At 39.4% G+C, this 24,705-nt stretch overlaps 2 protein-coding genes across 7 annotated transcripts in view; one reads left to right on the top strand and one right to left on the bottom strand.

Annotated features, from left to right (window-relative positions):
* The window catches only part of ZNF106 (zinc finger protein 106), a 39,946-nt gene extending 37,737 nt beyond the window's left edge, over positions 1 to 2,209 (bottom strand). For all 3 annotated transcript variants that reach the window (XM_059849540.1, XM_059849538.1, XM_059849541.1), the window contains exon 1: positions 2,019 to 2,209. The gene's annotated coding sequence lies outside the window, so the exon portion shown is untranslated. The remainder of the gene's footprint in view (positions 1 to 2,018) is intronic.
* Positions 2,210 to 2,303: 94 nt separating this feature from the next.
* Positions 2,304 to 23,318, top strand: SNAP23 (synaptosome associated protein 23). 4 transcript variants are annotated; one of them, XM_059849551.1, is made up of 8 exons: positions 2,304 to 2,501; positions 11,066 to 11,171; positions 11,746 to 11,787; positions 13,107 to 13,155; positions 13,671 to 13,788; positions 17,152 to 17,304; positions 17,879 to 18,023; positions 20,543 to 23,318. In XM_059849551.1, exons 2-8 carry the CDS (start codon positions 11,115 to 11,117, stop codon positions 20,606 to 20,608), a joined length of 630 nt encoding a protein of 209 aa, XP_059705534.1. In that variant the 5' UTR covers positions 2,304 to 2,501; positions 11,066 to 11,114; the 3' UTR covers positions 20,609 to 23,318. The 4 variants fall into 4 exon arrangements, with proteins under 4 accessions (XP_059705534.1, XP_059705536.1, XP_059705533.1 ...); XM_059849553.1 differs by lacking the exon at positions 2,304 to 2,501 and adding an exon at positions 2,600 to 2,856; XM_059849550.1 differs by lacking the exon at positions 2,304 to 2,501 and adding an exon at positions 3,274 to 3,412.
* The last annotated feature ends 1,387 nt before the right edge of the window (positions 23,319 to 24,705 follow it).

Below are 24,705 nucleotides of genomic sequence, written 5' to 3' on the forward strand. Positions count from 1 at the left end.
TTCAATATAAAGAGCTTTCATGCCAAGAAAAATTCAAGTTAAGGATCTCAGACGTTAAGATAGTAGTCATTAATGACCAGGTAATAGAAATACAGGATTCTGCCTAAGTTATCCTATCTCTGTAATGTAGTTTGTCCCAGGGCTGAACACCAGCAGCTCTACCACAATAGAGTCCAAATGTAAATAGTCTAGGACTTGATGAAAGAAACTCAAAAACCTCACATTACAAATATAAAACACAGTTATATATAAAAAAGAAAGTTACTTGTAAGATATAGTATCCTCTAACTTTGCTAGAATCAGCTTGAGTCATATAACACCTCAAATCTTATGACACCATCTGGTGGCAGGTTCACAGAAGAGGATTACCAGATGTTAAAAAGAGCTTTAACAACTTAAATTTGATTCTGAACAAATCTAAATTTTATGCTGGATATCTTACGAATTTTTTCTTTACGAGATAAGGTGAAAAGAATATTGATAGAAAAATACTTTCATTTCACCTAGATACTACGAGTTGCATCTCTGTACACAGTTTAGGTACGCATTTAGATGATAGTGTCTGCTGTTACTCTGTACTGGATTCACAATACTGCAGGAATTAAGGTCTTTAGCTGAGATCTCTTCAAATATGTGACATTTCTGAACATAGGGAATAGAAGCTACATGAAGTTTGGTCACAGTGATCAAACGGACTTAGGTAACACGCAAACATAATTTGAGTAAAACCAACTGAAAATGCCAGAGTATAGCACCTATTTAGCTAACTTCACATACAAAAATCAGTCATTAGTGGAACACACAAAGTAGTGCAAGTGCAGCTGCCTTTTACTGCCAGTTCAGCTGAAGTCAAGCAAGGACTTTAAAAAAAACCCAAAACATAATTCAGTTGCTTTTAACAGGAGATACTTCCAGATAACTTTCCAAGGTAAAAAGTTACAGAGACACATTGCATTGGCCCTTAGAGCCCTTAGTAATCCCAAATACTGCAGTGCTAATGGGAATAAGCTCTAAATTTCTGCAAAGCTGTTAAACTAATTTTTGGAAGGCTTAAGTGTTTGGGGCTTTTTTTTTTTTTAGGCCAGGATCTGTCAGTTCAGCAAAACAGCAATTTGTTTAATGCAGTAATTGAGATTTAACTGAAAGAAGTAGCAAATAACTGAAGAACAGCAATAAGTAGCAGAGATATAGGACATGCAAGCCAGGAAACTCATGCTGAAAACAAAGTCCACAAATTCTCAATTCTCTTCTCTCTCAGGATACACAACCTCAGAACCTATCTGTTCTTTAAAGCTGCACTTCATCAGGTGTAGAAGGGAAGGTGAAAAGGTTTCTACTTGCATGAGAAGATTGTTACCAAACCTCCATCAACAAAGTATACTGAAGCATGAGCTTTTATCATCAATGCTACTTGTATCCAATGTTTCATAAGCTTTTACGAATTGACATTCATATGCACCCCCGAGCAGTTCTTAACATAAGTTTGGATTTGATCTACCCTGTCTGCAATGACGAATGATTACTTTCAAACACCTCATATTTCCTCATACTATAAGGACTTGTTTCACGCTGCCAGTCCCATTCCATTTAAGTTAGCAGATATTTATCACTAAACTCATACATGCTTTCACTACAACACATTTTTAGATATTTACTTATGAGGAAGGCAACTAAGCAGCTCTCACTCAGGCACACTTCATCCCGGAAACATTCCTGGCAAGCATAAAGAGGCAGCAGGGTAGCTACACACCTGGGACAGAGACTCCTCCGCCCTAAGCTGTTCTCCAGCAGGGCATCAAAGTCCAGGGATCGCTACAGCAATAGGGGATGCTCACAAGGCAAAGCAAAGCGCATGCCCGCCCCAAGGCGAGATGCCCGCTGCCGCAGCCCCTCTCGGCCGGGCTCGCCCTGCTGCCCTCCACAGGCCGCCCATTCCGCCAGAGCCGGAGCAGCCCCCATCGCCCCCGGCCGCCACCGCCCTCCCCAAGCCCTCTGCTCCGTACAGCCCCGGTACTCACGGATCGCACCCCTCTCCAGGCCAGCGGCCCGGCAACCCATTCCCCTGAGGGACCGAGGAGGCCCGGAAAGCACCGCCCCGGGACCGGCCGCCCGCACGGCGCCCGCACCGGGCCCACCCCGCAAGACCGCGCGCGGTTTGGCGGGGGCACAGCGCAGCCCACCAATGGGCCGGCCGGAGGGCGGCCGCGCTGCACGCTGGACGGCACGCCTGCGTGCCCGCGGGGACTGCCGGGAAATGCAGTCCTGGCTGCGGCGGGACCGTCGCGGACAGCCGACATGTGAACGAACTTAATGGCGAGGCCACCAGCACCGGCCACCTGGGGGCATTTACCAACAGATAATGATAATAGAGGTTATTGTTGTTATGTGTAAATACAGCGCATTAAACACGCATAGTGCTACGTGTTACCGCTCTACAAATCAGACTCTGCAGACGGCGGGTACCTCAGCAGCCTGACGCCGTGGACATCACGCCTGCCAGGGTAACTGCACCTCGGAAAATTGCTCCGGGGAGATTTTTAAGGCGGGGGAGAAGGGCGCGGGCTGTGTAGTGTGCAATACGCCTTTTTTCACTGGGACCTTTCACGAGGCCAAAGTCCACAGGAACTTGGACTATCCCGAGATGCTGAGAGAGGCGAGGGAAACCAAGACCCAGCTCTGAGATCGCAGCAGCAGTTCCACTAGAAGAGGGGCTTTAGGAGCCACGTAAGCTAATGCAGGCCCTGATGCTGTGAAAGCTACCGGCTGTGCTTTCACAGGGAAAAGGGGAGAACTCATCCACACCCAAGAAGGAATATACCTCCGGAAAGGCTGCGCGGTTCAGTTGCAAAGGATAAGGTCGGTGATTGCGAGGAGCAGCCTTCCCTTTCTGCCCTCCTTCTCTCCGCTGGTGGCAGAAGGGGGCTGACACTCATCGTCCTAGTAGAGAGTAAACTGGGGGAGAAAAACCCCACCGATACAAATAGGGCCACTTCTGTACTGCCTTGTTTGCTGCCGCAGCTCCGGTCAGCACGGCCGGACCGCGGGCCCACACCCGGCACTGACACCCCGCACACCCCACACTTCAAGGGGGAGGAAAGGAGACGCAGCAGCCCTCGCATGGCGCCATGCTGGGTGTACACAGGCCGGCGTTCCGGCCCTCTGCCGTGTGAGGGCGCCGGGGGCGGCTCCTTCCCTCCGCCACATTGGGAGTGCTGGAGGAGAGGAGCGGGGCGGGGCCGGCCCCGCTTCCGGGGTCGGCGGTGACGCGCGCGGGTCGGCGCTCGGCGGCGGGGACGGGCGGGACATGGGAGCTTAAAGGGGCGGCCCGGCCCGGCGTAAGGGAGCGGCGGTGGCTGTGGCGGCGCCGGTTGGTGTGTGACGGGTTGGGCTTTGGCAGCTTGCAGCGCCCCGGGTAAGGCGGCAGGCTGTCTGATCCGGTCCGCGTCCTTTTCCGTGCCGCGTAGCGCTCTGTGCGGGGCGGGCTGTGGCTGCCGGGGGCCTCTGTGGGGCGAGGCGGGCCTGGCCCGGTGCGGTGCTGTCCTGTATCGCCTGCGCGGGGTAATGGGGCGGCCGGGGCGCCGGGCCCAGGTCCTCCGAGCCCCCGCCTCAGCTGTGGGCTGCGCCCGGCCCCCGTGTGCGGGGAGGCCTCGTGGGCTCGCCCCTACCGGGGGCAGCAGTGCCATGTCCAGGTGGTTTTTATTTGCTTGGTGAGAGCCCGTGAATTGCGCTGTTAGTAGGCTCCGGGAGAAAACCCCCCTCTCGTTGCTTCTTATTAAGCTTATGTACTGTGTCCTGCTGCCTTTAGACTAATCTGTAAAATGCTCTAGTTAACGTAGTTAACAATAAAAATCGAAGTGCTTCTTGTGTTTCTTTCACTTGTACGTCTCGATGCCCTTGGTCCTTCTGGGAAGCTAATGAGTCAGCTTTATTTTTTTCTTTTTTCGCTTTTTTTCTCTTTCCGTTTCACTTAATGTGAAGTCAGCGCATGACGTGACACTCTAAGTAAACGTCCTAAAGGAACTTTGGAAATTTCTTTATGCAACATCTCTAACTATTTGCCTAACTTTTTTTTTTTTGTTATTGTTCCCTGAAAAAGGGTACTAGATGCTCAGTGTCTAGAACTAAGGGTGTTACTTTACTTCCCCTTCATAAACAAACGTGATTCTGTGCTGTAGAGGGAACAGCTATGTAGGAAGGTGCTTAGGGACAAAGAAAAAGCCACTTGTGATGTCAACTGCTTGCTTGATTGATCTAATTGAGCACTTTATTGCTTACTGGCAGTCTAGTAGCCAGTCTATATGCCTGACCTCCTCTGCTCTGCAGTTTTTGAAGTAGGGGCACAGTTATATAGACAGTTTGTGTATTTTGGAGAAATGGAATCTGTAACTCAGTAAATGGATCAAAGTTGGATTGTGAATTTGTATTGGCTGGTATGTAATTTGGAGGAGGCTTTTTCAGGGGCAAAAATGAGTTGTTGAGGTGAGAGTAGAACTGAGCACACTGCACAGAGGAGGTGGCATTGGTAGTGCCTATTCTTTGTGCTATTGCCTCTGTGTAGGGTGTTCAGGAAGCTGATAAGGGACAGCAGGAAGCATGCAGAGTAGTGTCTTGGTCCTGGGCCCTGGCCTCTTCCTCCAGGGCCACAGATGCTTTATTCATTTATCTTGTAGACATAATCATCTAGAGGAGTACATTCTGGTGCTGATACCTTGTGCCACTCTGCATTAGCTGGGCTGAATTTCAGCTAACTAGCCAGCAGGATAGCTGTTTGTGTTAAGGAAGGGTTTTAAAAAAACAACTTTTCTGTATTAGTTATATGAAGAATTTGAGAGAAAAAAAAGCCTCCATTACTAAACACAAAGCTGTCCAATTTTGATATTTGTAAGCATGCACAGGAAATTTGTACTTAACATTCACATATCTAAGAACATTGTTCCATTATTTTTTCCATCTTTTGAGGAAGGCAACAGCTCTCTTTACAAGAGAAGGAACTGAGAGCATCTGCAATCACCTGAGGCTCTACTGATTCACTGACAGCTAAAAATACAGCTCATGAGATACTGGCTTCAGTCAGTTGCTGCAACAGCCAGGTTGTATCACCAGCTAGTTCCTATCTTTGTGGTAAGAAGGCACAGGCTGTATTTCTCAATTATACTTGTAGATGCACTGGATAGGCTATTTCCTTCTCCCCCTCAATTTACAAGTTATCAGTGAAGGAGGAAGAGAAGTTTGTGTTGTTGATTAAAAGCATAACTTCACAGGAAAAGGGGTATGTGCCAATAGAGGACCTTCAGATAGTGAGTAAGGAAGTAGTTTATGATATGTAGCAAATGTAATGGATATATCCATTTCTAAATTCAATTCAGAATTTTGAAAGGTATTCAGCCTGTCAGAGGTACAAAGCTACTGCTTGTCAGCCAGAGATGCAGAACAAAAATCTTATTCAGGGTGGGTTTCTGAAAGTGCCAGCAATCAAAACAATATTGATCTGGTGCAAGTAGACCTGTCTGGCTTTAGGAAACTTGTTGCTTTTGTCAGCCTCTCCCTGTCCAGATGTGAATAGTGTAATTGGAGTTGAACAAGCACTTTATCAGGCCTTGTAGTACCCTGCAGTTAATTTAAATTCATAAAGATCAGTAAGGGTTTTGAGTTCTTTGGACAGCACAGCCTTAATGTTCTATGACTGTCATAAAGGAAGGAATTAAGTTTTCTTTTTTCCTAGAGACAATAAGCGTAGAATTGCTTCTCAGCTAAGTGCTGAAGAAGAGCATATTTACATCATGTAACCTGCCTACTATAGCTTTCATTTCCATGGAAGTGTCTTATAAATCCCAGAAAATTATTGGTGTTGAAAAAAACCTTAGAAATGCTGTGCAAAGTCACTGTTGTAATGGCTTTTGAAACTTGTTTGCATTGGAAGCTGAGTGTGTTGGTATAAATAGCTGGCTTCCAGTTGGCAAGTAATTCTGAATGAAAATGAAAACACTTGAAAGAAAAACCCTTAGTGGTGTGGTGGAGTATTTTAGGCCAGTGAGAGAGACAACAAAAAAAGATTCCATGTGAATTTTTTACAGTTTGCTCTGGGAAGGCGGGTGGCAGAGATGATTGTTGTTGCTGGCTGCATACAGCAATGCTTTAAATCTTGAGGGTCTTTCCGTTCAAATGCTTTATTACCTACCCCCCCCCCAAAGTTTTTAATGTGCCTATTGTCAGGAAAGCAGCCAGTGAACTGCTATTGGATGAATGATACTTCTGTAGCTTTCTGATCACAAGTGGGTACTTAAACCTGGGGACATGGTCAGACAGGTCACCAAAGGTGTTCCTCACACTGAATTTGCTCCTCTCACACTATGAAAGTTCTCCCTTGGCAGATGTTAGCTCCCAGTTCAGTAGCTGGGCACAGAACTCAGTGCTTGGGACTGATCCACTGCAAATGTGGCAGTGTGAGCAGTGCTTTTCCCAAGCAAAAATTTGCACTGTAGTCTCACAGGATCACCCTCCTGCTAATTGAGACCTAGCCAACGCTCACATCTGTCACCTTCCATCTCTTTCAAGTTAGACAAAGAACCCACTAAAATGCTTCAGCTCCTCTGTGAGTGTTGATTAACAAAATTAAGATCTCTAAGCCAGTGATGCTTTGAGTGGACTTGATAAAATCTCCCCAAAAGTGCTTCTTGTGTCTCTCATTATTTTGCAATAACCTTTGCTTTGTCTTTCAGTCCTCTCCAACCTACCAGCTTTACATAGGAGAGTGAATTGAAAGCTTTTCAGGGTTTTTGGAGCCATGACTTAATGGATAGTAGGTCAGAAAAAAGCTGTGCAGACATAAGTTTGTTTCCTCTTGTCCAGGAGATAGAAGTAACTTAAGCTTCTAAATGGATTACATCCTCAACTGGCTTGGGTAGCAACATCATAGTTATGATATGTATTATAGTGATGGACTTACAGGATGGCTTAGTCCAATGTGAGTAGTCTTGTGAAGAAATCTAAAACTTTAGGCTGGAATTGGAATTTCAAAGAACTCCTTCTATCTTGTACAGTCTCCCAAATAAAGCATGGCAGTAAAAATTTGCTGGCCATGTGTTTATTTCTTGCTGCTCTGGTTTCTCAATGAATCTTCCTTTTTATAAGGCAGTGATAGTTAAGATAATGAATGTGTTGTAATCTGTTTCCTAGTAGAAAAGTTTAATGAGCCCAGTTATCTCAAGAAAATACATTTTTGTAGCAAGTTTAGTTTTGCATACTCTGCAGGTATTAGGCCTTCCTATGAAAGGGGCAGAAGGCGAGTTGTACTGAAATGTGTTTAACTGAGCAAATACTGCAGAAAACTGATAAAGAGAGTAAACAAAGCTGACATCACATCCTTCCTTAAAGGAGTACTGCTTTGTGTTAAGGCACTTTAGATTCTTGTTTAAAGCTTGCCCATCTAGAAAGAAAATGAAAAATAGCAGAATATTGTTATGATTATGAAATATCTTTGTAGGCTGTTGTCTTTTTTTTTTTTACTTTGCTTATTTTGTGGCTAGGATTTTGTAAATGGTAGGAGAGGAAAGGTGAAGAAAATAGACATTGAGCATCAATGTTAAAATAAATGCTTGCCTTAGCAAATATTATCGTAACAAATGTTATCATAGTCATATCAAGTTTTTACTCTCTGTATATTTTGTCTTTATTGAGTAATCTTAATGCCTTATAAATTTTGTCATATACCATTAACATTGGAGCTAGTACCTCCTAGGATGTTTTCTGATTCCTAGGCAGAAAGACGGGTAAATGAGTGTCCTCTCTGTATTTATGTATACTGTGTTCTGTTGGAACAGCTGAGTTACTTCAATACAAATGGCCTCATCTCAGCTGTTAAAATTTTTTTCTTTTGTTTGTTTAAAATTAGTGTTGTATGCTTTTTAAAATGTTTTTAAACTGCTATGTGATGAAGTTTTTGTTGTCTAGAGAATGTGTTTTTCTGTTCTGTGTTATGGCACTAATTACCTCTACAGAGCTGCCGTGTAGGTTGTGTCTGTGCTTACAAAAGCAATTCTGCAAACTAACAAGAATAAAACTATGGGTTTTTGGAGACTAATGCATTAGGCTTGGATAGTCAACTTTAAACAGACATTTTAGTCATACTAATTCAAAGAGCATGCTTTCTTATACCTGTCTTAATAAGGAAATCTTAATATGTCTTGTTTTACATACTCTAATGGTAATGTCGGAAAAGTGAAGACAGATAAGCTTGCTGGGAAGTCTAGAGAAAGAAAGAAATGTTCTGTCACTTTTCAGTGACATAAGACCTCAAGAAATTATCAGAAAAGCTCAGCAAATAGCTGAACCCTTTATCTATAATAAAAGGTTGTCAGAATATTTCTCTTAACCAAGTGTTCTGAATGGTTTTACTTAGCTTACTCACACAGTTAATATCCTTGCAATTATATGAGCCATCACTTTAAAATACAGTTTCATGTCACAAGAGGCAAAGCACTACAGGTGTCCAAATATGAGCATCAGAAGATAAGCACATTCATAACTCAGCTTTGAAAAATCCTGGAAGTAACTTTTTTTCCCTCTGTGTCTGCTGTGTTGGAAGGGTTTTTCCTCCACATCTTGAAGCTGGATTTTTTCATTGTTGGGTCAATTTATAAACAGTTTCAAGAGAAAATACTGTTAATTTAGTGCAAAAGTGAGTAGAATGCTGTGCATTCCTATAGAACTTCTTGCTGGCTGGCACTGGAGCTACTCAGGAAGATGTGAGCAAGCTAGGGGAACACAAAGCCTGTCTGTCAGCTGTTGGAACTGGTTTGCTGATGACACAAAGCCGGGAGGAGTGGCTGATACCCCAGAGGGCTGTGCAGCCCTTGAGAAGGACCTTAACAGGCTGGAGAGGGGCAGGGAAGAACTGTCAGAAACCAGCAGAGGCAAATGCAGGGCCCTGCACCTGGGAAGAATAACCCCAGGCACCAGCGCAGGCTGGGGGCCAACCTGCTGGAGAGCAGCTCTGCCTGGAGGTACCTGGGGTTTCTGGTGGACAACAACTGAGCCAGCAGTGCCCTTGTGGCCCAGAAGGCCAGTGGGATCCTGGGGTTCATCAGGAAGAGCACTGCCAGCAGGTCCAGGGAAGTGATCCTGCCCCACTGTTCAGCCTATGCTCAGGGCCTGTCTGGAGTGCTGTGTCCAGTTCTGGGCTCCTCAGTACAAGAGAGACATGGAGCTCCTGGAGTGGGTCCAGCAAAGGGCTAGGAGGATAATTAAGAGACTGGAGCATCTCTCTTATGAGGAAAGGCTGAGGAAGCTGGGCCTGCTCAGCCTTGAGGAGAGACAATGGAGAGGGGACCTCATCAATGTCTATCAGTGTCTCAAGGGACAGTGTCAGAGAATGGAGCCAGGCTCTGCAGTGGTGTCAAGCAACAGGATGAGAGGCAAAGAGTAGAAACTGATGCACAGGAAGTTCCCCCTGAATATGAGAAAAAGCTGCTTTACTGTGCAGGTGACTGAGCACCAGAACAGGTTGCCCAGAGATGTTGCTTGATCTTATTCAGTGAAAATAGGTACTTTCCTCCCTGTCCTAGATTTACTGGTCCTTAGGTGTGCAAATCAGCTTGAAGGGTGTTCTCAAATTCAAAGCTGGGACTGCCTCCAATAAACCTTATGAAAGGAGCTTAAGCCTGTGAATGAAAAGATAATTCACTGACTATACACTGAAATTGGACTACTGAAAACAGAGTTATTTAGAGGCCTTGTGTGAGAATATCTTGTTGTTTTGGGGTTTTTTTAAGTGATAGCAAAAACTAACTTGCATTGACATCTACTTTAGAGAAATCTCCTAGAGCCATAGTCTCAGGCTATGCTAGGTGCTGAAGACCAAACCTGCTGAAATATTCTTTAAATCTTGAAGTACTTCAGCTGTAAGGGATTTAGGTGTCTTGATTTCAGTTCACCATCAGAGTAATGCACACTTCTTGTGAAGAGCTGTGGGGTAACAGCTGGGCAAATCTGCGTAAATTTACCCTCCTAACAACAATTACTTATGTTAGATATTCTAAAATACTGATCTTGTAAGGGAAAAATTAGTCAAGTCAAGCAGGATGTTTGGAGTTATATCAATGAGTATCATGAACTTAATTGCAAGCTATTCATGTGAAAGATCAAGGAGTAGTTTAAAAATAAGGGGTAAAATTTTGGGGGAAATATATCCTCTTATTTCTCAGCTTATGAGCTATCTCATTAAATTCTTGTATAGCCTGTGAGCTCTGTTTTCTCGTTGCTGGGACTGATGGTTTTATTACCATTCCTCCAACAAAAATGCAGATTTTTAACTCTGAAAAAACCTGTCTCTGATAGGAATACCCTTATTGATGGGATTGCTAATTAATCTTGTGTTTTAGGCAAAATATATATCTTCTGGTTTTAGCAAAAGGTAAATCATGGTGTCTTGGGACTTCAGTTATGACCCTGTGCTTATTATGAGAAAGGTAGATTAGAAAACCTTTGCTATCGTTTCAGACATACCAGTTAAAACCATTGGGGATCCTTTTGCATTTAAGGAATTCACCATACAATAAAAACAACCATTTCTAGAGACTTACTTGGGATCATTTTAGGTGGTGTTTTGTTTGTGAAAATGTTTCCCCTTTTTCTGATATTTAAATTGTTCAATGGAAATGGAAAGAACACTTAAAGTTTATACTTATAACTTAAATTTTTTAATAAATTTATTTCTAGATTACTGGGCAAACTAATGTGTTTTTCCACCATGGAGAAGATTATTATTTTAAGACCTTATTTCCTTTTTTTTACCTTACTAACCATAGAATTTTTTCAAAAATGTTTAAATGCTTAAGCCAAATCTTGGGAAAAAACCTGCTTCATATACTGATTGCTCCTATATTTCTTTTAGGCCCTCAGGTCATATCAGCTGAATAATTATTTTAGTGTCTTCTAGTCCTAATGAGATGTTTTACTATGCAGAATGAAATGTATAGGCTCTCATTCTTTGAACTATCTTCTACTTTCAACTCAAAATACTGATGACAGAATAATTCTGATGCTTACTTGGTATCTGTTATTACAGGGGGAAGGTTCTCTTTAACGTGATTCCTTACAAGTAGTATTTCCTCATCATGGATGAGCTATCACCTGAAGAAATTCAGCTGAGGGCGAACCAGGTCACTGATGAGGTAAATATTATAGGACAACATCTGGGATTTACAGTATTTGTCTGACAAGATTAGAATATCTTTTAAAAACAAAGACAGACCAGGATAATGATTCTGCAAGGTTATAGCTGAATGGTTTGAGTTTTCACTTTAGCTGGTGAATACTGGAGTGAAGACTACTCCTAAGTATCAGAATGAGTTTTAACTGCTGAATTTTGAAGTCACTTACTTAACTGAGTACTGATCAACCAGTCCTGATTACTGATAAGATAGAATTTGGTTACCTACGGCATTGTTAACTGTATTGATACTTCATGGCTTTCTTATTTAACTAAAATTCATTTGAATATGTCCTCTTTTTTAAGACTTTCCAATGGGATAAGAAAAATAATAGCAAGGACTAAAAATGAATTGAAACTAATGTGCTACCAATATGGGCATGTTGTGGCATGTATTAACTATAGACAAGGTGATGAGCTGTTGGTGTACAAGGTGTATACTAATTGCCTTACTGCAATGAACTGACAGGGAAGACTTTCAGACACTGATATGTGTATAAGTAATGCATGCACTCATTTTAAAATTCTCTTTCTAGTCTTTGGAAAGCACAAGGAGGATTCTTGGCTTGGCTATTGAGGTAAGAAAAAGCTTTTGAATTCTCTGGATTTGTTAAGTATAAAAAGCGTCATGCTAACTGTAATTTTAAACAGTTCTTTGTCTTTCTCAAGACACATGCACTTCATCATTAGAAGTTGGTGCTTTAATTCAGTAGTGGCATTAGAATGACATAACCTGCGTGATTTTCACATTCTGTCAGATTACAGAAGAATCAATATTCTTTTTACCTGTTTTAAGCAAAAGGATCTGGTCTCCAAATGCCATAGATTAGTTGTAAAAAGTCTTCTGATGGTCAGTTATGTCTTTGGCTGCTGCAAAATTTGCTTTTCATGACATCTTTTGTGTGTATTTCAGCCACGTTGTGAACAGTGTAGAAATGTTTCACTGTTGAGGACAGTAGGACTCAGGTGGGTGGGGTGGCAGAGTATGACTGCTCTTGGTTCAAACAAGTAATTCTACATAGATCTTACAATCTGTTCATCAGTTTTAACTGATAAGGAAACTCAACACCCTTTTACATTATTTGAAACAAATCTGTATTTTGGGTTTATCAAAGTGAAGTTGTATGAGGAATCTACTCCTCTGCACAGTTCTGGCTTGCTGAAGATGCAGCTGTTACCAGTGGGGCATTTGAATCGCGGTAGCCTGATGAGTACTTCACACACAAGTGTTAAGTACATGTCACGAGCCAACCTAACTTCTCTTGGCATCATAATTTGCTGATTCATTTTATGCTGCCAGTTTACATTAAAGCATGGGTGCAACTTGCATGCTAGATCCAAGACTGAGCCAGCAAAGAGCTCTGCTGTAGTATATTCCTCACTGCTAATTTCTTAGAAATTATTTTGTAGGCTTTGTTTTGCTTGCTTTCATTCTGGCTCCCAGGACTAAAGGCCTTGTAAGCCCTTTTGAAGGGTGTAGGGATGAACGAACCAATTGCTAGTTCTCATAATGAAGCACAGCTAGGTTTGCTTTTCTAGCTAGATGCTGTCACAGTTCAATCTGACTATTACAACAAATTTTATCATCTTCTTGTTATGTAAGAAAAGCCTCACAAAACCACCATAAAAACCCCACTAATTGAGATAGTGTAACAGGTAAGGTGCTTTTCAGCCTAACATAGTTTGTAATTTGAGACTTTTAATAGCTTTACTCCGGAAGTTATATTAAGTACAGTGTTTTATTATAACTATATTTTATTATACGCTTTACTACGGAAGTTATATTAAGTACAGTATTTTATTATAATCTTGGTTGGATTATCAAATTTACTATCCAGACCTTCTGATTTTGCACTGCAGTCTCATTTTATATCTGTGACTAAATTTCTTTCTGCAGTCCCAGGATGTTGGCATCAAAACTATTACCATGCTGGATGAACAAGGAGGTAAGTTCTTCCCTAACACTAAAAATCAATATTAGAATGTAATGAGTGTAAGAAAAGAACTATCATAGAAGAGTTATTGCTGAAACTAAAGGATTATTATTATAGACTATTTAGGTGAAAATAAGATTTTCTAGTTGGTTATTCCTAGGTATTTGTAGAATTTAAAATATGTTTTAATGTAGTTGAGAGCTTATGATAGTTACAATGTAATACAGCTCTGCTACAGAAGCTGCTTTCTTCAACTATGGCCTGAATGTAACTAGCTGCATTTATTCTAAAAGTAGCAAGAGAAATGCTGCTCTAAGGATGGGGAAGATATTTACAAAGTAGTAACCAAAACCACTCACTGAATGTCTTTCTTAAAAATTAAAAAAAAATCCTAGAAGGCAGGAAAGAAAAAAGTCAATAGTCTTCATATAAAGATAGAACTGAAACTTGTTTCTGCTATAAAGAAATGTTAATTTTACCCATTTCTCCCAGTCCATGTTTAGTCAGGTTACTTGTTTCTCTTCTAGAACAACTAAATCGTATAGAAGAAGGCATGGACCAGATAAACAAGGACATGAGGGAAGCTGAGAAGACACTGACAGAGCTCAACAAATGTTGTGGGCTCTGTGTCTGTCCTTGCAACAGGTCGGTTATACTGGTACTTGGGCCTAGAGTTCTAGAATATTCCCTATCTACTGTACCAGGAAATATTAACTAATTAAAGAGCTAATTGAAAAATGCTGAATCTCTACCAAAGTTGATTGTTTTGGTTTGTAGAGCTGCATCCTTCTAAAATTGTATGAGAGTAACTGAAACTTACTTGTGTCTAACCACACATTGTGCCCCTTTTACTGTAAATATAGCTGCTATATAACATCCTGCACAGTGGTGTTCTAATCTCTTTAAGGCTTCTATTTAGTAAAGACTATCAATATCCATGCAGTTGAGACCAAATTGGACTGCAAATAGCTATATCTAAGTGCCTGTCTGTTAGAAATTTGATTCCAAAAATGATTTTTTCACAACCATACTGTTGTATTAATTTAAAAGCAAGACAACTTATTCATGCTTTAGGAAGGGTGAGAGTAGGAGAACAGAGCAGACACCGGTGTTAAAGCTTTAATCTTTTCACTAGTGACTATCTAATTCTTGCAGACCTGCTTCCCATTACTTGTATAACATCAGTGTTATGGCTGCCATATCCAAGTCAGTTGAGTAATCTAAACTTTAGTATGACACTTGATTTGTACTTTTAAAGTAAACCTGAACAATGTCAGAATTATTTTTGATGGTGTCCTAGCTCTAGCTTTAAGTAGTAAAGTACCAAATTGTTTGTGTTAATTGGATGTGATCATAGCCCTTCCAAATGAAGGAAGCATAAATTGAGTATGGTGACTGAAGTGAATAGTGTGTGCATTTGTTGGTTTTTGCTCTTAAGCATGAGCAAAATCAATTATCATTAAATGGAGAAGTAGCAAAAGTTTAGGTAAAAATTCCTTGGAGTAGCTAAGTCTGCTTAACCAAGAGAACAGTACTTTAAGGGTCATTTAGGATAGATATGAATGTGACTTCTAAGGCTGAAAGTCTTAGTGCTTTAGTCCCTTGAAAATGGAGATGTCTTGACTTCTGGATTGATGTGCTTACCTGCTGTATATTAGTTGGCTCAAGCTGGTGGAGTTTGAGCATTTTGACACACTCAGTCTTTGTTTTCTGTAGTTGATAGTCTTATTTCACTGAAGCAGCTTATTGACACTGAGCAAGCTCAGAATTTGTGAACTCTTGTGGCACTCCAAGAACAGAAGTAGTTGTGTACCAAACTGGACAGTAATGTATAGAAAAAAATAGGTAAGTAGAGGGCAGCAAAGAAGAGAGACTGTCTTTCATATATCTACTGGTACGCCAACCCTTTTTTCAATGTCAGATTTATTTGTCAACCAGTTACCTCCACAGCTTTTCATATTTTTCATAAAAGCATAAAGCTAGATAAGCTAAATCAGAACACTTGCTGAGTTATTGGGGTTTTTAAATTTCTCCTAGGTTTAGATTATTTTTAAGAGCTTTGTGAAAATAAAAAATACTGGCAGTTCTGTTGTACAATCTATGTACTATTAACAATTTACCTTTTTGTTGATCTTTACTACTTTCTTCTCCATTCTCTCCTAACACTGATGCTTGCTTTCTTAAAATGAAGACTAGGATAAGAAGCTGTATTCTCTTAAACTGGTGAAAGTGGATTTTAGGACAAGGTCAGTGTTAGTAGTGCAGATGCATATTTAACCAGCTGTCCGAAGTGATGTTTCTATTGCATTTGTGCTTGCATGTGCATGATGTCTGTCTGCATGTGGATCTCCTTGTGATTGTGATGTTTTGTAATACCGACGTGAATAGAAAACGTCCATTACTGCAGAGGTTATTATTAGCTGTGGAAATGGTGAGCAACTGCTTGAGCCATTGCTGGTTTGACAGGTTGTGTAAATTGCCTAAGTTTTGCATAAATGAAACCTGAGAAATGTGAATGATAGTACTTTGAAAAACAGCTCTTAAAATCAGGTGGTGAGAAGTTTTCTTCTTAACTGTGCTTACTTTGAACAGTAATTCTTTTTCTGGCTGTCTACTTCACAGGTGCAACTAGTCCTCAGTCCTTATTTTTTTTTTTAATAAAGTCCTCACAGTTGCCTCTGGCACCTAAGACTTAGCTCCTCCAGAAGCAAATCATACAAAGATCTCTTCCTGTTATGGCTTTAGTATAAATGAGGTTAAAATATAGCACTCAATCTAGTTGCAGTAAACTTAGACATCTTTAGGCCTGTGTATATACAAGGAGCTAGAATTTACTAGTTTAGGTTTCTTCAGAGTTTTGTTGGGTGCAATATTTTCATTATGAACAGAGAAATTATTCTGTTTTTCCCCCTCAATATGTTCATTTTAGATTGCATCTTGTAGGATCTGACCTATGAGATATAATTTGCCATATTGAATGCATGAACATCAGTAGAGTGAGGGGGAATATTTGTTCACTACAGCTAATTTCACAATTCTTCAAACTTGTAACATCCAGGTTACTGAAAGGCATCATATCTCTAGAAATTGCCTGTGATTGCAAAGTTAGGTGTGTTGAGACACTACAGATTTCCCTTCACAGGTGTTTAAAGAAGCAGAAAAATGGCAGTGTCTGGATTGTCTAGCTTAAACCTGAAAATGCCACAAAATAAGGTGAACATGAGACTATTCTCAAAATAAATTCTTCAGGATTCATGAGAACAGACCTCAATTTAGATAAATTTATTTTGCTAGGTTTTCTTCTCCTCATGCTTTTGTGGCTCTGTGATTCTTGAGATTGCTTTGTGTCGATGTGCTTTCTTTTTTTTTTTTTTCCTCCTATGATTTACATGAAAAAGGTATAATGGCAAGTTGGCTTATTTATTTAATGGAGTTAGTACAATTGAATTGCAGAATGAAAGAACTACTTAAATATGATTACTGTTAGTTCATAATCAAAGTTAACATGAGAAACATTAACTTCTTCTGTTGCCAAGTAATTTTTTAATGTTTGATTAAAAAAAATAGTAGCAATTAATGGTTTTCTTGCATAATATAGGTATTTGTTTGAGGGAGTTTTTGCATTCATCCCATTTCTTCCTGAAAAGTAACTAATCTTGTCTCTAGATTAATTCCTGTTATAAGTGCAATTCTATTTTGTGACAGGATAAGCTTTCCTGTGACTGTCATGAGCTTCTGTCCTCTGATAAAGTATTGCTTAAGTAAATTACTGTTCTTTTGTTAAAGCTTAAGACCAAAGTAATCACTGTCCTTAGAGTAACTCAGTTGTGTTTGTACTATCAAGATACGAGATCTTGTGTTATATAGACGAAGTTTTATCTGTACAAAATGTCATCTCTTTTGAGCACAAGACAAATGTTTATGGAAATTTTAGATTAATACTGAATTTCAGTCAGGAAGCTATATTTCTGATGTAGTGGTTCTGATTTTTTTATTTTTATGGAGTAGAACAAAGAATTTTGAGGCCAGCAAAGCATACAGAGCAACCTGGGGAGACGGAACAGAGAACTCAGCAGACCATGTGATATCCATGCAACCAAGAAGCATAAATCAGCGGCAGCCTCAGACTTCGGGAGGACCAAGTGGTGGATATATTACAAGGTTTGCTAGTTCATATTCCTCAGTCTCAAATGCACAAATCCTGTTACTAGTTGTCAGTTTCTTTCAGATGCATTTTAGATCAAGTTGCTAAATAGAAAATTTTACTATTGTTTGGAGGAATTGTTGGAACTTGGAGAGGTGATGGCAGAGACCTACACCTTCAGTATTGTAGCACTCATCCTACACTTCTTTTTTTTTTTTTTTTTTTTTTTTTGTGGTGGTGCTATGGTCAGTCTGTTTCTGGATATGAGAACTATAAGGCTTAGTATTCAGTTCTTGAGGGGACTGTTAAAAATATCAAGGTCTATTACTGTCATAAAGTATATTTGAGACAAACTCATGTCTTAAACTTCAAGTAACTATTTTAATTTTTAAGGCTATTTTTGTAGTAGTGGCTTGCTTAGCACTCCTTTTTGGTGAATGCTTGCTTGAAATACAGGGTTTTAAAAGGGGAAAAACATACCTTGGTTTGAATGCATAGTGCAACAAACAGTCAGGTTTTACTAGAGTAAATCTACACTAGATGAAAGCAAGTTCTTGATTCTTGAAACATTTGTCTCAATTATTTGAACAGGATAACCAATGATGCCAGAGAAGATGAAATGGATGAAAATCTTGCTCAAGTTGGAAACATTCTTGGGAATTTGAAAAACATGGCTTTGGATATGGGCAATGAGATTGATGCCCAGAATAAGCAAATAGACCGGATAAATGTAAAGGTAAATGTCAAAGGTGTTATCTTCTCTCAATTCAGAGGTTGTAACTCAGAGGTTATTAGGAATGTACTCACTGTATTTGCAGCAAATATGTGGTAAGGTTATGCCATCCTCTAGGCTGCAGTGATTTGAACAAAAGATAGACCTTGATACATGTAGGGTATATAGCTTAAAATTCAAATGCATGACTGCCAGGAAACCTAAATATGCAGCACAGATTACTACTTACTCTGAAAACTAATAAACTTCATGGGATCAAAAGTACAAACATTTACTGGAGGTATACCTGGGGGAGTGTTGCTCACAGGACATTTTTTTCTTGTGGTAGGGAATAGGTATTTTTAACAAAAATAGGCAAGGCTCTTCTGGAATTCCTAGAAAGTCATTATAATCAATGTAAAGTAAAACACAAGTTATTCATAGCCCTAATTCTTGTGAATGAATTAATATTGGACCTAGGGAGATTTTGGAATAATGGAGTTTGTAGGTGCGTGGGGAAATGGTTTGCACATTAAGTTAGTTATAGTAACTTCCTTTTTCATATATAATTTTATTACTAAAGTGTTAGCTTCTCCAAACAGATTAACCATATATAAATATGTTTTGGGGAGGCTTCTTTCAAAGGGAAGCTTAATGAGAATGCTAATTCTATTTTAGAAATGTCCATATTCTGAAATGAGTAGAAGTATAGGCATCCTGGTTGAGAAAGGAAGAAAAACCTTTCATGAATAGCATATATTAATGAATTGCATATATTAAAGATTTCAAAAAGTAGAAGTGAACACTAATTACTGTGAAATTATAGTATTAAGACAAAATGGGATTTTAAAAATCTCACTGAAATGTTGCAGTAGGGTTAAAAGCAAGAGGAATGGAATTCCTCTGGTTTGACAAAAATGCTGGTTGCACCTGTATCAGCAGCTCAATTTTGTCTAGTAATTTAGTATTGATAAGGCAAATCAACATAATTATATGGAGGATGCCTTAACTGTTCCCTGAAACTGCACATCTGATTACCATTTTAAAAAAGTCAGACAGTTGGAAGTACACTAGAAAATTTCTTGGAGTTTAAAAAGAGGTGTGAAATTCTTATAACTTATAAAGCAGACTGAAAACTGCCTGGTCAAATGAACTGCAAGTGGGAATTACTGTTTTTAGTTATAGCGTTTCTAGTAGATTCAAGCATCTCTTTTGGCCTGATGCTCTTTTGGTTTAGTGATTTGAATAAATCTTGCTGATCAAGTCTTACTAATTATTAAAATATGGTGTATACAAGTTAGAATTGCTTTGCAGACCAAAATAAAAATGAAAGTGCAATTCCTGGCTTTGAGATTGGCAACCTGTATTAGGATATTTAAATTAATCCTTCTCTGCTGATAACTTCTTAAATGTAGTGAACAGTATGGAAACCAAACCAAATGTTGTCTCCAAATCTCCAAACAAAGAAACAAAGAGTTTCACTTCAGACTAGAACTGATTCTTCTATTTTTTTAAGAATTGTGACTCACCTGGGAAATAGTCTTGACTGGGTGACTTTTATTGTATTATGCAGGACTCCCACTCTGAAGAAACCCGTAATGAAATTTAAATTACTGGATTTTTCTTAGAAGAAGATCTAGTAACTAGATTAGTGTTTCCAAAGTGTTGTTAACAGATTAGAGTCTCCCTTTTCCATAGTAGGTTTTTGTCCCTCCCTTCCTATGGACCTGAAAGGCAGGAAGGAGGGAATGGGAGGGAAGGACTTGAACTGCAAGTGTGTTCTGCCCAGCCCATTTCAAGACAAAGGTGTGAAATGGCTAATATTTGGCACATTAACCTGTGCTAATACTTGGCACAGCTTGAGCTTCTGAGCAGTTCCACTCACGGTGAGGGCAGAGGCTGGTTTTGTGTGTATTACACTTCCTGCACATTCCCCACAGCACACTGCATCATTGGGGAATTACTTATAAACTCCTTATCATAGCTTTCAGTAAAACTATATTTTGGCACTTGTTCAACCAAAATACTCTGACCTGACTTTTGATGCTTTAAACAATAATAAAGTCTAAAGCTTGTTCTTAAAATACCATATTGTTACAGCACTAGTACATTGGAGGGGATGTGAATGAAAACTGTGGATTTGCACTGAGCATAATAAATCTGACTTCATGCCCATAGGCCTGGTTTTGACTATTACTTCCAGTTCAGAACAACCTTGTTGCTCTGTAGAGGTTCATAAGATGTCTAAACACTGGGAGAGAATTTTTATTCCCTTGTTTTGTTAACATGCTTCCTGACCAGCTGAGGCAAGCTGCTGTGTTTTGAAAGTCAGATAAAGAGTAAAACCTTTTTCTCTTGGTTGTTTCTGCCAAAATTGACAGCATATGCTCTCAAGGGAAAAAAAATTACTTCCCGCATACAGTTGTTGCTCCCCTTCTCTCTACCACAATGATGACACATTGCAATTCAGAAGTTCATGTCAGTTTGAATTTTTAAGTTGTTTTGCATCCAGTCTGCAAATGACCTATGAATTTCTCTTTCAGGCCGATACAAACAGGGAACGCATTGAGCAAGCGAACATCAGAGCCAAGAAACTAATTGAAAATTAAAGCCTGCTGTCATTGTTCAATGACAGCCTCTCCAGCTGCAAGCCACCATATTCATGGATCTGTGAAACTTCTATTCTGAAATAAGAGGGGCTGGGACAAATGAAGCAGTACCCCTTCTGTAGGGATTAGTTTTCTTTTATTGCTTCATGTAAACATGGCCTTGACTCCAAGAAAGCAGCCAACTTCTTTCTACTCATCTGCCTTCACTTTCTTTAAACTGCTCAGGGCAAAAGTGTTAGGGCTTTGAGAATGTTCTTGCATGTTTGATTCCTCTTCCCAGTTTTTTTTTTCTTTTTTTTTTTTTCTTTTTTTTCTTTTTTTTTTGATTTTTTTTCTTTTTTTTCTTTTTTTTTTTCTTTTTTTTTTTTTTTTCTTCCCTGCACCGGAAATTCAGTCCTTTATTTAAGTTGAACAAGCAGATAACCTACATTCACAGTTGTGGAAAGTTGGAGAGGGCACTTTGCACTGTTTGAAATACCTCATAAGTTGAGTGTCTTCACTAAAATAGGGACTAGGTGAATGTTGTCTGATTTGTATCTCTAGCATCTAACCATAGTTTTACAATCCAAACCACATGATTGCTTTGGAGTTGAATTTGTGGATCACAGAATTGAAGAGGCCCATTACTTACAACTTGTGGGTTGAGGGCTTTAAAACACTTCCTAACCACAGGAACTTCAAGGTAATGGTAGCCAGAGGGATATACAGGTTTCCATTTCTTTACTGTAAATTGCCATCAGTTTGGAGGCCATGACTAATCAATCATGCTGCACTGTTCTGATAATATTTGTTGTGTATATACATATCTGATCTAAGCCCCATGCACACAAGTAGAAGAAGATAAAACTATCTCCCTGAGGTATTTATTTGATGGAAAATTTTATACCTCTCATCTAAAAGCTAACTTTGAAGTGTTTTAATGAGGCATCTGAACTGGAAGAAACTGAGTAGAAAAGCATGCAGTTTGCTTGCATCCCATATCTTATTATTTTGGCCAGTTTTCACTGGAGTTCAGTTTATGCCTTTCTCCAGTGCAAAATAATGATTGAGATTTGGTTCAGAGTTTGTTCTCAGCAGTGACTTTGGGGGTGCTTCTAAAACCTACCAAAACCAGAGAAGCTTATTGTGAAACTTCTTTGTCACAAGTCTGGAGGAAGCAGTAGCTATTTATAAACTGTATGCTAGTTCTAAATAAACTAGTTCTAAATAGATTCCTGACTGGTTTATTATTGAAGACATTGGGACTGGCAATTGGAAATATTACATATCCAAGTTGCTTGCAAATAAAATGTTCTTACTCTATTGCAGGATAGAGGAGTTTCTGACCAGGTGAGGTAAAGCACTCTCCTGTGAAGAAAAATAGTTTGGTTTTACTGTAATATAAAAAGATTTTCTTGAAATCTTAATAATAATTAAATTCTAAGTGACTTAGATTACTTTTGCTCCACCCAGCAATATATTATGCCGGTTTTAGAGTTGAAAATGATGCTTTGGACTAACCTGTGGTACTTAGTGTTGGATGGCAAAAATCTTCAAACCAAATTGATTGGATGAAGAATTAAAACTTAATAGCATTATGGGGTGCTTTTTTGAAGGACTGTCCACAAATGCCCTGTGGCCACTAATATTGAATCCCAGATTCAGAGATGACACTGATCCACAAAAATGCAGGACAGTGTTTGTTAAGTGTTCTATTTTCTTTTTAGTAGAAATAACAGTCAGTGTTACCAGTATATTTTCACTTGGGTCCCAGGACAACTTGATATTTAAAGAAAAAAGAACCAAAACCAACAACCACACGCACAAAACCCACAAAAACCCAACCAACCGACCAAAGGATGGGGCAGCTGCATGTAAAAATAGGCCAGTGGCAGTTTGCCTTATGTGGATAAGGTAAAGTCATTTTTAGGGGACTAGATACTTGAGTAGTGTGGGTTGGCTCCTCTCAAGCTTCCGGTAATTGTTGGAATGCTACTGAATTTCAAAAGCTCACTAGCTACCCAGACGGTAAATTTAAATAGTGTGCTTAAACATGCAGGTAGCAAAGAAGTACTTTTAAGAACATTGCATAATGAACTTCAAACAGCCACCTGCATAGAGACTTTGTATGCCCTTTTTTCCTTCTTAAAAACTTCAGATTAATTTAAGCAATATTTGCTGCTAGCTGTGAAAGCAAAAGTGTATGTTATTTAATTATGATTGTCTCCTGGAACAGAAGACTGAAGTGGTTACCTTATTCTGCTCACGCAATACAAGCCTGCTCTGTAGCATTTGGACATTCCAAACATGGGAATGTTTTTCTCCTTGGTGTTGCAAGTTCTTGTTCTTGATTTGTCTAATCGCTGCCAATAAATGAGCATGTTGGCTGATAAAATGCTGGGATTGGTATATCAAAACCGTAATATTGCAGTGAATACCACACAAAATAATTTCTGAGACTCTTGAGTATTATCTGAGTATCAATACTATTTTGTGATGCAGCAAATCTGTGAGGGAGTTGGTGCCTTTATGTTAGTCAAAAACAGTTTGCTTCTTGGATGTCTTACTGTTGTCTCTAGAATAGATGCTTAATTTCCGTATCTGTGGTATGAAATCAACACTTGTACATCTTTGTATGTCTAAATGCTATTAAGAATGAAGGTTTACAGTTTCTGCTTTTGATTGTTAAACTATATATTGTGCACAAAAAATACATACTTTTATAACTGAATGTGTTTTAAAACTATTTTCTATAGAAATGTCTTTGTTTAGTTTCCTGTCCTTGAAAAACTTGGCAGAACTAGTTGCTATTATGCAACTAGGAAGTTCCTCATCTATTTTTATTTCACAGAAATCCCAGTGCTAAAAAAAAAAATAGGTGTGGTTGGGAGGAGAGGAATATTGTGGTCCTTAACACTCTGGTTTTGATCCCTGCATAATCATCTCCTTAATGCAGACTATGAACTGTGTCCGTCTCTTCTTTGAAAGACCGTGACATACATGGCAGTATATTTGAGGATGTAAAGGAACAAAGTAAAATAGCTTTAAACTTTCTAGTTAAGCATTTCTAGTTAATAGGTAACAGATACCTAGCAAATAACGAGTCCAGTAGATGAAATTATGTGATTTAACCTACTTCAAATGCAATTTCATTAGTGAGACAATTTAAATTGTATTTTCTCTAGCACCACAGCCTCAGATTCCCAAAACACTCTTAATGAGGAGGAGGTGTGGGGGGAAGTAGAGACTTTTGTTGACTTGCAACAGTTCTGAGCTGCAAGAGCGACTAGCATACCTGGGAAGAGTTTGAAAGAAGTACTTCTAATACACGATCTAATATCTACCAGTAACTAGGAAAAGAAGCTAGGGACAGCCTGCTTATGTAACTATTATGAGGAGGCAGCACATGTCCCATGGGTGTCAGGTTCAGTTTTTTTCCCCTGCAATTTCAATTCTTCTGTTTCTCTTCTCTTTGTTTCCCTTTCTTTCCTGATTTTAGGGATATCAAAGGGAATAATTTTCACAACTTTTGGTCTATTTCCCTACACTCAATTTCATCTCAGTACAATTGGTTGTAGTCACTCCATTTCAAATTTTCTGGATGTTTCAATTTCAGTTTTGATTGACCATATCCCCTTTCTGGAGTGTTTGTTCAGCTCTGTCCTCCATTTCAAAATTTCATTCCCTTTCCACACTTTAAAGACAATAATTGGTAAATTCAAGCTAGCCTACTCCCTGATGAAAGACAGCTTTTTAGCAGAGCAATAACTGTATTATGAACTGCAGCATATGCTGCTTGTACAGCTACTTGCAGAAGTCAACTCTGTGAAGGCTATATGGTGAAACAACTCACTGTTCACACCATACAATGACCTGCAGTTGCTAATTCACCTTTGCTGCACTCAAAGCCAATGCAGTGTCTAAATGCTGGTGGAGAAGATGGATGAAATGTGTGTCTTACTGCAATGGAAAATTAAAGAGCAAGGGATGTAGGTCTGAAACAAAATACACAAATTGGTTATATTGTTAACTAGGGTAATGTTCTACCTCAGTAATTCTAAAGTTAAAAGCTGCAAGCGAAGTTGTGCACAGAAATAAAATTGGTTTATAGCTTCACT

Source organism: Haemorhous mexicanus, chromosome 6 (genome assembly GCF_027477595.1).
Source record: "Haemorhous mexicanus isolate bHaeMex1 chromosome 6, bHaeMex1.pri, whole genome shotgun sequence".
Lineage (NCBI taxonomy): Eukaryota > Metazoa > Chordata > Aves > Passeriformes > Fringillidae > Haemorhous > Haemorhous mexicanus.

What these genes read in the sequence shown, in the direction of transcription:
- SNAP23 (XM_059849551.1), top strand. Translation starts at nt 11,115, where the DNA reads ATGGATGAGCTATCACCTGAAGAAATTCAGCTGAGGGCGAACCAGGTC. An exon ending in CGAACCAGGTCACTGATGAG is followed by an intron (nt 11,172 to 11,745) that starts GTAAATATTATA and finishes TTCTCTTTCTAG; the next exon opens with TCTTTGGAAAGCACAAGGAG. An exon ending in AGTGGTGGATATATTACAAG is followed by an intron (nt 17,305 to 17,878) that starts GTTTGCTAGTTC and finishes TTATTTGAACAG; the next exon opens with GATAACCAATGATGCCAGAG.